General features: G+C 41.7%; 1 protein-coding gene across 1 annotated transcript in view; it reads left to right on the forward strand.

The window, feature by feature from the left end:
• Nucleotides 1-12,571, forward strand: part of LOC115105337 (glutamate receptor 4) — a 172,391-nt gene extending 159,820 nt beyond the window's left edge. Inside the window, 1 exon segment of the mRNA XM_029627267.2 lies at nucleotides 10,309-12,571. Within this exon segment, the coding sequence (XP_029483127.2) occupies nucleotides 10,309-10,473 (165 nt within the window). The 3' untranslated portion in view covers nucleotides 10,474-12,571.
• Nucleotides 12,572-14,171: the final 1,600 nt, after the last annotated feature.

The raw sequence follows: 14,171 nt of genomic DNA on the forward strand, positions 1-14,171 counted from the left end.
GCCACGTGTAGTGAGGTTTTCGACGGTTACGGAAGCAATGGGGATGTTAAGATATAATGCTGGTACAGGAATAGCCCCTTCCATCCCCCACCCACCCCTCTAGGCCCCCCTTCTATGGTACTGTAAGTTGAACCTCCCTTATTGGCCACTAGCTAGCTTGCCTTGCTGCTGATTGACTGTGTGGCAATGCTTCCTCTAATTCTTCTGCTTTGTGATTAGCTTGTTTGTGGTCATGTGACGTCCTTGTCTGTCTCCTGGCTTCCCAGTGGGGGCTTTAATATGGCCGCAGCCGCTTTTGTCTGTTTGGCTGCAGACAATGGGCTCTATTTTAACAAACCAAACACAATGGTAAATCTTAGCGCTGGCGTTAGCGTTATAGGTTCGGGGTTGTGCCAGAAATATTTTTGCTATTTTCACAAATGAATAATGGACACAGTAGGTGGTGGTGGCAAAAGCCTGGATTTTGATGAATAGACTAGTTGTAGGTCTTTCAAGGCTTGGCCCCTCACTTACCAATTAGAACAGGCTCCATATGTGGTTGCTTCAAGTTGTGTATTTATGGTCTTTTGTGTGTTGCATTGTCATCAACTCCAATTCAAATGTTAGTCCCTTTTAGCCTAGTTCGTTAAATATGTTTGCGGCCTTTGATATGGCATTATAGGACAAATTAATACAATAGTTTAGAGGAGCTTGTCTTTGGTTTTCGGACGAGGGGCACTCTATGAAAATGGGGATGGGTAACCTTCTTGAACAAACAAAATGCAGGTATGTAAATTGTGAACAATGAAAAAGCATTAGGGTTAAAGAAAAACGATGCTGCTTAACCAGCCTTGACCAAGAGGAAGGTAGGTTATGCTTGGTTTTTAATCAAATTCAACAAAATGCGGGGAGCCAATCGTTTCTTATATTTCTAATACGAGATTCACCGGCACAAAAGGCACATCTTTTCTTCCATGGGCACTGTGAGTCATGGCTAGATAGGCTGCGCTTCCACTCTCAAAATCCATGCCATTATCAACTGATTTACCATTAAGAACAGCTTTTTATAGGTCTTAAAACTACCCATTAGAGCTGCATGAAATTGTCACTTTTGCACTTGTTTTTAACCCTTTACTCTTGTGGAAACTGGCATATATGGATAGGGCTACATTGAAATGTTTCTTCCAGGAAAAATATGGAAAGCATATGCATAACCATGGTAGCAATTAAAAGTGTACAATTTGGAGATTATGGGAAAATGTTAGACTAAAGGTGAGAACACAACATTTTTCCTGACACAGGACTAAATCCAAACGCTGTTGATTTTATGTGCCTTTTACATTTACTGTACTTTTCACCGCATTTGTTGACAACAAAATCTGAAAATACTCTGGATACATTCAGTAACGTGATAAGAATATTCTTGAAACATTTGGGGTAGGTGCAACTTAAGAAAAAAACCTGGCAAGGGTTTGAGTGAGTGGTCTAACTAGAGTTTCCAAGTGGCCACACACCTCTCCAAAGTGTGCACAGTTCCTAAGTCATTTCAATGCCCTTTTATGACTAAAGGAAGAGTCTTCAACTATAAGGTGCTTTATGGACCTCTCCCAGCTGAGGAACTAGAGCAAGCAAACTTGTAGTTGTTGTCTTTGGAACACAGCCCTGCACCCTTGCCTTTACACCACTACTGTGCTTGTTTACGCAATCCAAAAACTGTCCATTATAAATCACAATCTGGGTCAAGTGGGCATAATTTGAAAGCTTGTTCTATTGCCAACATCACTAGCTAAATTATAAAATATGATCGTACAGTGTTAAGCTTTCACTAGGCAATTCAGAGAAGTAGACAGTAATTTTGGAGCGCATAGAATGGAGTAATGAGTGTCTTCAGATGTGGTCCAAGGCTAATCTTCTTCACAATACAACAAACACGGGCTCATTATGTTCAAGACAACCCAGGGAATAACGCCATGCCATCTTGTTAATGTACAATCAACATAGTGATCATAAACATTGACCCTGTATATTACATGAGATTTATAATATGGAAATGTGAAGTGCACATTTGGAATAATGGGGGTTTGGCTTGTGACATCAAAGCGATATTTATTATTGTTAAAATCTTTAAAAACTTCTCATCTTTCAAAATACAGGGGTGTCACTTTGGTTTCATAAGTGGTGGGGACATAACCTGGCTGGGGGTACTCCCCGAATAATTTTTTTGTGGCATGTAAAGCTAATTTCCTGCGTTTTTGCACAACCCAATATGCAGACTCTATTTGGAACAAAAATTAAGCAAAAAATTCCTCCTGACAGAGCTGTTGTAACTGAGTCAGGTTTGTAGGCCTCCTTGTTTGCACACGCTTTTTCAGTTCTGCCCACAACATTTCTATGAAATTGAGGTCAGGGCTTTGTGATGGCCACTCCAATACCTTGACTTTGTTGTCCTTATTAAGCCATTTTTCCACAACTTCGGAAGTATCCTTGGAGTCATTGTCCCTTTGGAAGACCCATTTGAGATCAAGCTTTAACTTCCTGACTGATGTCTTGAGATGTTGCTTCAATATATCCACGTAATTCTCCTGTCTCATGATGCTATCTATTTTGTGAAGTGCACCAGTCCCTCCTGCAGCAAATCATCCCCACAAAATGATACTGCCACCCCCGTGCCTCAAGGTTGGGATGGTGTCCTTTGGTTTGCAAGCCTCCTCCTTTTCCTCCAAACATAACAATGGTCATTATGGCCAAACAGTTCTATTTTTGTTTCATCAGACGAGAGGACATTTCTCCAAAAATCCCGATCTTTGTCCCCATGTGCAGTTGCAATCCGTAGTCTGGCTTTTTTTATGGCGGTTTTGGAGCAGTGGCTTCTTCCTTGCTGAGCAGCCTTTCAGGTTATGTTGATATAGGACTCGTTTTTACTGTGGATATAGATACTTTTGTACCTGTTTCCTCCAGCATCTTCACAAGGTCCTTTGCTGTTGTTCTGGGATTGATTTGCACTTTTGCGCACCAAAGTACGTTCATCTCTAGGAGACAGAACGTGTCTCTTTCCTGAGTGGCATGATGGCTGCGTGGTCCCATGGTGTTTATACTTGCGTACCATTGTATGTAAAGATGAACGTGGTACCTTCAGGCGTTTGGAAATTGCTCTCAAGGATGAACCAGACTTGTGGAGGTCTACAATTTTTTTTCTGAGGTATTGGCTGATTTCTTTTGATTTTCCCATGATATCAAGCAAAGAGGCACTGAGTTTGAAGGAAGGCCTTGAAATACATCCACAAATACAAATTATGTCAATTAGCCTATCAGAAGCTTCTAAAGCCATGGCATCATTGTCTGGAATTTTCCAAGCTGTTTAAAGGCACAGTCAACTTAGTGTATGCAAACTTCTGACCCACTGGAATTGTGATACAGTGAATTATGAAATAATCTGTCTGTTTGAAAACAGTTTGTTGTTTGAAAAATTACTTGTCATGCACAAAGTAGATGTCCAAACTGACTTGCCAAAACTATAGTATGTTAACAAGACATTTGTGGAGTGGTTAAAAAATGACTCCAACCCAAGTGTATGTAAACTTCTGACTTCAACTGTACATTAACACACAGTAAAAACAAATCATTCATATAATTAATCTCATTGGACTACTAGGACTGTAGAGCTCTTTTTACTATTTTTACAATATAGCTGGGTCGACCCGTCCTGTCTCTAGGAGTCCACCATCCTACAGCGCCTCAACACACCCCACTCAGCTTTAGGATCTTCGTGAAACATTCATTATTGGTTTTAGGTCTGTTAAGCCAAGGCCAGAGAGACAACCCACAGGACGGCAGACTATTAGGGGCACGACTGAGCAGCCCAACAGCTAGGGATTGCCTAAATAGGTATCTCACCTGGGCATGTTTTCAATACAGACTCGTACTGTATTCCATATAACGCATCGAGGCCTTATGAAAGTTGCCCAGTATACCCTTAATCTTGTAATAAATCAAATCTAGTGATACATAACTTGACATTGTGGAAGGATAACCTATCTTCCAAGTAATGGCATGCATTACTTAGCCACTATAAATGCTTTGTTACACCATTTCTATAGATAAGTCTCCGGTATCAACATTTCCAAGCAAACAAACACAGGGAGAGGGAGAATATGTAGACATACTGAGATAAAAGAAGACACTCTTCAGCCAGCCTTCAGAAGAACATGACATATGCAAATATATGTCCCCTTTGTGTTTTACACCTCCAGCAGCGGAATTACATCTCTGAGTGCATGATATTCAGTTTCACTGGCGTATAGTATGTTCTATGGATGGTCTTACACTGCAGTAATTTATGTCTGAGATGATATGAACATGACTGGGCATTCAAACACACCTGTATCCAGTCATTATCATCAATAGCTTCTACAGTGGCTTGCGAAAGTATTCACCCCCCTTGGCATTTTTCCTATTTTGTTGCTTTACAACCTGGAGTTAAAATTGATTTTTATAGGGTGTTTGTATCATTTGATTTACACATCATGCCAACCACTTTGAAGATGCAAAATATTTTTTATTGTGGAACGAACAAGAAATAAGACACACAAAAAAAAATCACCCCCCCCACCACTTTTTCAGCAATTAAAGCTGCAAGTCTCTTGGGGTATGTCTATATAAGCTTGACACATTTAGCCACTGGAAGTCTTGCCCATTCTTCAAGGCAAAACTGCTCCAGCTCCTTCAAGGATGGGTTCCGCTGGTGTACAGCAATCTTTAAGTCATACCACAGACTCTCAATTTGATTGAGGTCTGGGCTTTGACTAGGCCATTCCAAGGCATTTAAATGTTTCCCCTTAAACTACTCGAGTGCTGCTTTAGCAGTATGCTTAGGGTCATTATCCTGCTGGAAGGTGAACCTCAGTCCCAGTTTCCCTCAAAAAATTCCCTGTATTTAGCGCCATCCATCATTCCTTCAATTCTGACCAGTTTCCCAGTCCTTGTCGATGAAAAACATGGGATGAAAAACATGGGATGGGGTTCTCGGGGAGATGAGAGGTGTTGGGTTTGCACCAGATATATTCCTTGATGGCCAAAAAGTTCAATTTTAGTCTCATCTGACCATAGGACCTTCTTCCATATGTTTGGGGAGTCTCCCACATGCCTTTTGGCAAACACCAAATGTGTTTGCTTATTTCTTTCTTTTAAGCAAAGGCTTTTTTCTGGTCACTCTTCCATAAAGCCCAGCTCTGTGGAGTGTACACCTTAAAGTGGTCCTATTGACAGATACGCCAATCTCCGCTGTGGAGCTTTGCATCTCCTTCAGAGTTATCTTTGGTCTCTTTGTTGCGACTCTGATTAATGCCCTCCTTGCCTGGTCCATGAGTTTTGGTGGGCGGCCCTCTCTTGGCAGGTTTGCTGTGGTGCCATATTTTTTCAATTTTTTAATAATGGATTTAATGGTGCTACGTGGGATGTTCAATGTTTCTGATATGTTTTTATAACCCAACCCTGATCTGTACTTCTCCACAACTTTCTGCCTGACCTGTTTGGAGAGCTCCTTGGTCTTCATGGTGCCGCTTGCTTGGTGGTGCCCCTTGCTTAGTGGTGTTGCAGATTCTGGGGCCTTTCAGAACAGATGTGTATATATGTATATATATATGTGTATATATATGTATGTGTGACAGATCATGTGACACTTAGATGCACACAGGTGGACTTTATTTAACTAATTATGTGACTTCTGAAGGTAATAGGTTGCACCAGATCTTATTTAGGGGGTTCAAAGCAAAGGGGGTGAATACATATGCACACACCACTTTTCACCTTCTTTTTTTTCATTTCACTTCACCAATTTGGACTATTTTGTGTATGTTCATTACATGAAATCCAAATAAAAATCGATCTAAATTACAGGTTGTAATGCAACAAAATAGGAAAAACGCCAAGGGGGATGAATACATTTGCAAGCCACTATACCAGGTTTTCCTCTATCAATCCTTAATACAGTTTGGAAATCTGACCCTGCTGAGACCCCTGTCACCATCTTGTCCTCCTAAAATGAGGCATGACAAAGAATTATCTTGGTGTATATTTATACACTATATTATCCAAGAATTGAATCAATGGTTAAATAATTGAAATGACCATTATTCCCAGATCCCAGACTGTAGCTTTAGCTGCTGTCCTGTAGCTACTGTAGGTCTACCCATCTTTTTATCATTCACTGATATTGTTAAAAAATTCATCTGAGCTCTGGTCTTCCCTGGCTGTCTGACCCTGCTGTGACCCCTGTCACCATCTGATCCTGCTAGACATGATGAGTAAAATGTTGTGTACTGACTGCACTAGAGGGCTGCATTCCTGCAGGATGCCTTGCAGTTGGCATTATTCATTTTTATTTATTTTTTTGCTGCAGGCAGGAGCGGGTGGTGGGACAGATGACTTCGGGATGAAAATATTTGTGTTGTCCCACAGATTATTTGGAAACTGTCATCCTTCTGCTTTGTATGCGTTAGCATACATTAAAAGCACGTATATTGTATTAAAAGCACGTATTTTTCGCATTATTTATACACTCAAAATTCACTGTTTCAACTACAGTAGCTCTCATAGTCTCCTACCTCTCCTAGTTGGGCGTGAGAGTTCAAGTGCGCCTAGTATGTGTGGTCTCATTGAAATAGAGTAGGTTGACTACATGGGCAGAGAATCGCGTGGCAGTTAGTTTACTATAGTGTCTGTATATAAATATTGATAATGGAAAGAAGTGGCTCAACCAACGTGAGTCGAAGTTCAATCAAAAAATGGATTCGTCATTGAAAAGGCACAATGCGCACATAGCTTAGGCTACTATGGTGAGCGAGCATTGCACCTTTTCATTTTCAATAATAACCCATTTATTTGTCTCTGCCTGCAAATCGTCCTTCGAAAAGGGAAGCTGTATCCTATAGGACTATGCAAAACGAAGCAAGTGTCGCTATCGTCATTCTTGCTGTTTCCAGTTCAGTAGCCATCCCTGTGAGATCAGGTGCGCATGTGGTCTCAATTAAATAGAGTAGTAGGCTATAGCCTATGTATACATGGGCGTTGAAGCACGGAGCAGTTATCTTTCCAAAGAAATGTACTTCCTAAATAGGCCTATGATTAGGCTATAGTTTACTACATTGCCTCGGAATAGGCCTACATATTGATCACCCTTATTTCTCCCGTCTGAAAATCTTCCCACTCCTAAAAGGTAGGCTATAAAAATAGCTCAAGAGAAAGTTCAAGTCTCTCCAACTCTGCTCTCTTCAAACTACATCTAGCATATTGGCTGATATAGCCCAGTAATACAATATAAGGGCAATGTGAGAATCTCTGGTAACCTATTTCTTAAGTTCTTTTTGTGCATTTGATATTGGCTGTAGGCCACAAAAAGTGCTGGGACCATGGCTGCCAAGTGAGCTGTGTCACACATAAGCCTAAAATAACACTGCGGGACTGCAGTTGGACCAGTTCTGGTGGTAGCGGGTGGGAGTCGAACAGAAAGCCAGCAGGTGGGGATGAAGAAATCGGTCCTGGCTGACCTCTACTACTGTTTACCATGACAGTGAAGCCTGTAATGTTAGAGCTGTTTGTTACTGTATCACTGTGAAAAGTAGGGATTTAGTTTGGGAAACTGACAGATCAATAACGTTACATTGCCATACTGACCAATAAAACTCATATTGATGTTCTGACATTTTTTCAGTGCAGTCTTCAAACGTTTAACCAATGGTTTCATTGTTTGATTCATGTCTAGCTAACATTAGCCAACTTTTGGCCAGCTCTCTCTCTCTAACAGTATATCAACAGGCGAAAGCTAGCCAAGTGAATTTACTTCTGTTCTGAAATGGGACAAAACAAAAGGCTACAAAACATTTCCATACAAACAACAGCTGTCCGATAGTAATAATAGCCACCTTATATTGCTATCTGGCTGCTAGAGGCTAGAGCTGATCTAGATAACTAGAGTCTAGAGCTGATCTAGATAACTAGAGGCTAGAGCTGATCTGGCTGTGGTTGCTACTAGCTAGCGTAGCTTATTCATTCACCTCAGCCGAGACGGGATGAAACATTAGACAACATTACATGTCAGTTACATTACTACTGAGCACTGTGAATAAACACTAGTTTCGTTTTTTTCTGTTAAGTTAAACAGCCGTTACCTTCCCAGCTACATCAGTCAACTAAAGAGTAGCCAGTTTCTGCTATCTTTACAACTTGGTGAAAAAGCACAACACATACACACTGAACTATGCTCAACTCTCCCATGCTAGTCCAGCCAGGCTTCCAGAAGCTTTGCCTTCACACAGCCTGTCAGTCCGCTCTGTGGTGTCCGTGTGGTCCTAAAACACAGCCTTGCCGGATTTTGTGTCACATTGCAATGATACAACTGGGGGGGGGGGGGACAAAAATGCAAATGCAGAATGTGGGGGGGACATGATCCCCGCGTCCCCAGTGAAAGTTGCACCCGCGTCCTTACATTTTACATTTCTCTCACTCAGATAACAAACTGTGCAAACTAGCGGGTTGGATGAGGGCAACTTCTTGTCATGTGCAGTGCCCAAGTTCAGAATGGCTGTCAGTCAAAACCCATACAGAGCTGTGAAGTGGAGACCGAGAGCTCTGACATCATGTATAGCATGTTACTGTACAGCCACGGTGTTCTAATTTAGGTACTTAAACGTATCCAAACAGGCAATTTTCAACCCATATACGGGTACGAGTGTAAAGGGCTACAGACACACCTCAAATATTGCCACCCCTCTCCCTCAGCGCAAGCAAGCTTAACGTTAGACATGCAGGTAAATTGCCAAACCTGGCATTAGGGCTGGAAAATGGCAGTATTTACATGATGAAATTGCAAACTAATGTTCATTTGACACATGCGTCTCCTTAGCGCCAGACAAAAATAGAGCCCAATGTCTCATGCTGTTGACTGACGAGTGTTACAAATTTCCAGAAACTTTCTCCAAATTCCCAGATTTGATAAGAATCACAGATGCAGGAATCCCTCCCCGCTTATTCTTCCCTGATTCTGGGAATGCTCCTACCGGGATTTCTGGAAATCTGGGAATATCAGGGTAGTTTCCCAGGCTTTCCAGGTATCCCAGTTTGAGGATGCACACATAAAGCTAGATAAAGCAATATAACACTGTACATTATTGGGGAGTTAAAGCCTAAAGTAAGTGGAAGATAACTGCCCCTCTAAGAGTTATATTGATTTGAACTCCTATCTCTAAGATATTTCCCTCGGGTCCAGAGATATTAGACTTGCAGATCTACAGTCTCAGTCTCAGTATGTGTCTGACGTGGTTATGTGTCCCCTGTTGGTGCTCTCTCGACTCTCTCTTTATTCCCTTTACTGTTGCTTGGTCAGCTGCCCTGTGGTCCCTCACCCACACATGAATCATCCATTGTCTAATAACCATAGTAGTCAATGGAAGTCGTGTATTAAATGTACACATAAAGCGGCGTAATAAGAAATGATTATTGAATGGCCCTGATGGATGTCCTGTAATTATGTGGTGTGACGTTGGATGTAGTTTCTGTACGATATTCATCCCCAAAGTTACCCATCTTCATGATGACTCCTGATCTTAGAGCTTTTAGCGTCATTTTGTAGTGTGGCAGAGTCCGAAAACCCATACTAGCATCCTAAATAGTAGGCCGTTTGAGTATGTGAAAAAATACAGTTTTATAGTATGTGACATTTAGAAAATTGAGTATGCTTTAAATGCCCGGACGTCATACTAATTTCGGCTTCTCATGTAGTATGAATGAGTTGTAACCTTTTCAGGAATTTCACACCCACAATGCATTCAAACCGGATTAAAAGGAGAGCTTCGAGATTTGATATTTCTCTGAAAGTAAACAAAAAACAAATTGAAGATTGGAAATAAGACGAGAAAATATTAAGCTACGGCCATGGCATACTGCATACTTTTTACTAAACATTACGTCACAAATAGTATGCGGCGATGAGTACATTTTATGCAGTTTAGGTATGTAGTACGCTAGTATGAGTATTCGGACATGGCCAATGTCGATATGAGCTGACATGTTTTATCTGTCCCTCTCTCACCTCTTTTTTCTCTCTTTCTTTCCCCCTTGCTCACTCTTTGCCTCCCCCTCCTTCTTTCCCCCCTCCCTCTTTCTCTATCTGTTCCCCCCGTCTTCGTCTTATTTTCATCTCTTCTCCCTACCTCCCTCTCCACTTCTCACTACCTCTCCCCTCTCTCTGTCTCGATCTTCCCTTTCTCTCTCATTACCCTTCCTCCCCCACCCATGTCCCTCACTTTATGCCCCCCCCCCACCACCACCTCCCAGCTGACCTTCACAGAGGCCATGAGGAACAAGGCACGCCTGTCGATCACAGGCAGCGTGGGGGAAAACGGACGTGTCCTGACGCCTGACTGTCCCAAAGCGGTCCACTCGGGCCCCTCACTCCGCCAGAGCTCCGGCCTGGCCTTGGTCTCCTCCGAGCTCCCGTGAAAACCAAAAACCTTCAAAGTGCCTTAAAAAACTACCTACCCACAACCACCATATACCACAAAGACACAGGACAAGCACCACCCTAACCGGACACCACTATTGTCTGGGAAGAGAAGGACTATCTAACGTTGTGGACATTTTCTAATGTAGCAGAGATGGGGACTCTAGTGAATTGGTGGTCATTTTAGAAGGATTTCTGTGGAAAAGTACAATCTGGATTTTCACTATGGTCACGCTGGGGCTTATTGTAATCATGGTGGCGTTTCTCGGTGCAGAGGTGGAGATTGCGTCTGACATGTTCCACTCAAGACCCTGTACCAACTTACCATACCTCCTCGCACTGGCGAAGGAAGAGGAGGAGAAACGAGAGTCAAGTGAAAATTAAAAGTAAATGACCAGAAAACTGTAAACTTTAAACGTGTAACTGTGTATCTCTGGGTTGCTGACTGTGAATTGGCAAACTGAATCACAATCAAAAAGTGGACAATATTTATTACCAGTTGAGAACAGTGTTTGAAAGACAACTGTCAGTCAACAATTCACGAAATATAAATCCCTGACATCATGAGGCGGAGTGTCCCCCGGTGTCACCATGGAGATAAACTATAATTATTAATGAACTACAGTAACTGTATTGACAATTAATATATGATAAATAAACTGTGAAGATTTAGTAAATATGTATATTCTGTGAAGACAAAGCTAAAGAAAAACTATTTGCGGTACATAGAGGAGACTGCATAACACGCTTGCTTTTTAAACATGTAAATAGCTGATTCGGTAGTGGACAGAGGACTGTTCTCTTTTTGTAAACATCTTTAAAGAAATCATTCATCGCAATAATGGATAAGACGTTTGAGGAGAGACATTGAGACAGTGTTTTATTTCTTCGATGTTCAGTACACAGAGTACTGTGTTCAGAAGACAGAGTGCTGAACATTCATGCTCAATGTTCCATGGGTGTAGTATCAACTCTCCCCATCCTGTTCCCTACATATTAATATATTCAGCGATGAATGTTAACTAGCCCCACCCCATCCTCTAGCCACACCTCCTCACTGTGCAGTCGTAGACCAGAAAGTGTCTCATAGACCAAACTTTACATTTAAGCCCTTTACTTGCGTTTCCGCTGTCAAAATCGAACTATATATCGTTCGATCAATTTTTTTGTAACGAACAAATACACAAACTGTCCATCTCCTGGTTTTTCAGCGTTTTTTCAACGTTCACGGCTGTTGAACGTCTCTTATCTGGGTAGATATTTTAGATTATTGTGTGTGGAGAGTATAACGCAAAAATGAAATGTGAAATGAGAAAAAAAATTGTTCTCATTGCTATATTATTTTGAGAGTCAAAGCTATTTCCTATACAGTATTTATTAATAAAAAATCATGAAGAAGAAGAAGACACTGTTTGTATTATTGAGCCATGGTCAAAGCTTTGGCCCTCAACACTGTGGATCCTCAGTAGCAGGCTGGACACTATAGCAGAACATATGATCCCCTCCCTCTCATTGAAGTTATTAATGCATTGTTTGCAGAGGTCTCAACTCGTGGCTGATGGAGGGACAATCTCTGGGCCCATGGGCCACAATAGGACAATGTATTTTACTAAGTCAGCCTTTTGTCTATTTCATTTTCAACTTTTTCCCCAAAACCTGCTTCTGCTATTGTTGTTGTCGGACAAATGTGTGCAATGTTTTCAATGTTTTCATTTGCTGCACATATATACATTCATCCAGTCCGTACACACACACATCAGTGGAGGTTGCTAAGGGGAGTACAGCTCATTATAATGGTTGGAATGGCATCAACCAGCAAACACGTGGTTTCCATGTGGTTGGTATCATTCTATTGACTCCATTCCAGTCATTATTATGAGCCGTCCTCCCCTCAGCAGCCTCCACTGACACATATACACAACATGTATACACACAAGCACACACACACACAGACTGGAGGGACCTAATTGCGTTGAGAGAATAAACCAGCTAAAATATTTCAGGCCATCTGTTTTGGTCCTGCCATATGTCTGTAAAATTTCAATTAAACCATTCAAATCTTTATTTTGATCTTTTTTGGTAAAAAGGAAATCCAAAGGCTTTGTCACTGTGTCTTCATTGTGGACAGGGTGAGAGAGTTATGTGTTAAATGGATGAATGTACTTGAGTGTGTATGTGAAAAATGTTTTATATAACCCTGTAACACACTCATAGGGTGGGATTCAATCAAAGGTGCATTGTCGACTGTTGGGAGAGTATATTTAAAAGTCATATCTGCATCATGAATTGTGTTTTTACAATAAGAATACAAAACTATTTTGTGTTTAACTGACAATAAGTCTAATGTCTTATGTAAAGGCTATATGTAATTTGTATCTAATTTTTAGAGGGAAGACCACTCTAAAACAATCTTTTGGTATTTTTTTTTTTTTTTTTTTTTTCCACTGTTGACAGAGTCCCAAAATGTTTTGCATGTCAGCAATCGAGTTTTCAAGATATTGGACATTCAAGAAGAAGTGTCACCAGCCACAGTATCATGATGATGCAAAATGCCACCGTGTTTACGTGAGCATTAGACCCCATACACACTCGAGCTGTTCAACAGATGTACATCACACATCGGTTATACAACGGGTCACAGAAATATCTGTTATCAGTTTTGTATCACCAAAATATCTGTTGTATTACAACTACTTTTTAACTGATTGTTAAATGATCTGTTGTACAACCTGAGTGTGTACGGGGCCTTACATTTGATATCCTCCTAATGTAGGAGTGCCACATTATCAAAGAATGGCAGTATTCTATTGGAAGCTACAACCCAACTACAAACATAACAGATGGTCCAAGACACGGAGATGAAACCATCCAATCAGGTTGACGCTGCAGTGACCGAACAGTGGCAATAAAGCCTATGTCTACGCACAATGGCGACCCTGTGTAGTTGTGTAGTGTTATAGATTTGGGGATTTTTAGCCATTTTGTGAAGCCTGTTGCGTTCTTGTGTTGTAGATATAACTGAAGCAGACCAACCCTGTTCATGTTCAGCCTTGACCTTCCCCTCCATATCACGGTAAACCATGCTCGTGCTTGCACCAAAACACTGTGTACTGCTATACTATAGCTACTAGCGATGTAAACAGGGACGCAGGCTGTGGTGGCTGTAAACAGCTGAGCTGAGGAACCAAGACATACGGAGCCAAGGGGACAGGATGTCTGCTGTAAGACAGATGTGACAACACATGTCAGAAAGGGAAGACAGCAGGGTTCTGACCTCCAGAGGAAACCAACATCAGATCAGCCTGATCGAGCTGCCCGGGGGGTAAAGTGCAGGAGGGATGCTGTTAGGCAGACATTGATTTGGCAGGGATGAGTCCTTTGAGTATAAAAAGGCTAGTCATCTGTGAACCCCCGAAAGGGTTTCATCCGCCCATCCACCTCCCCTGCATCGGCAGGTTTCTTCCTTGGGGCCAAGAAGGAGGGGGGTCTTCATCCATGTATTGACTACAGAGGTCTCAATGCTATCCACTGGCTGGAGAGCGCCATGGACCCGTTTCTCATCCTCACCGACCATCAGAACCAGGAGTACATATGGACAACGAGGTGGCTGAACTTGCGCCAATCAAGGTGTGCCCTTTACTTTACTAGATTCAACATCACCCTATCATACCAACCAGGTTCAAAGAACATCAAAGCC

This window comes from Oncorhynchus nerka, linkage group LG22 (genome assembly GCF_034236695.1).
Source record: "Oncorhynchus nerka isolate Pitt River linkage group LG22, Oner_Uvic_2.0, whole genome shotgun sequence".
Classification (NCBI taxonomy): Eukaryota; Metazoa; Chordata; class Actinopteri; order Salmoniformes; family Salmonidae; genus Oncorhynchus; species Oncorhynchus nerka.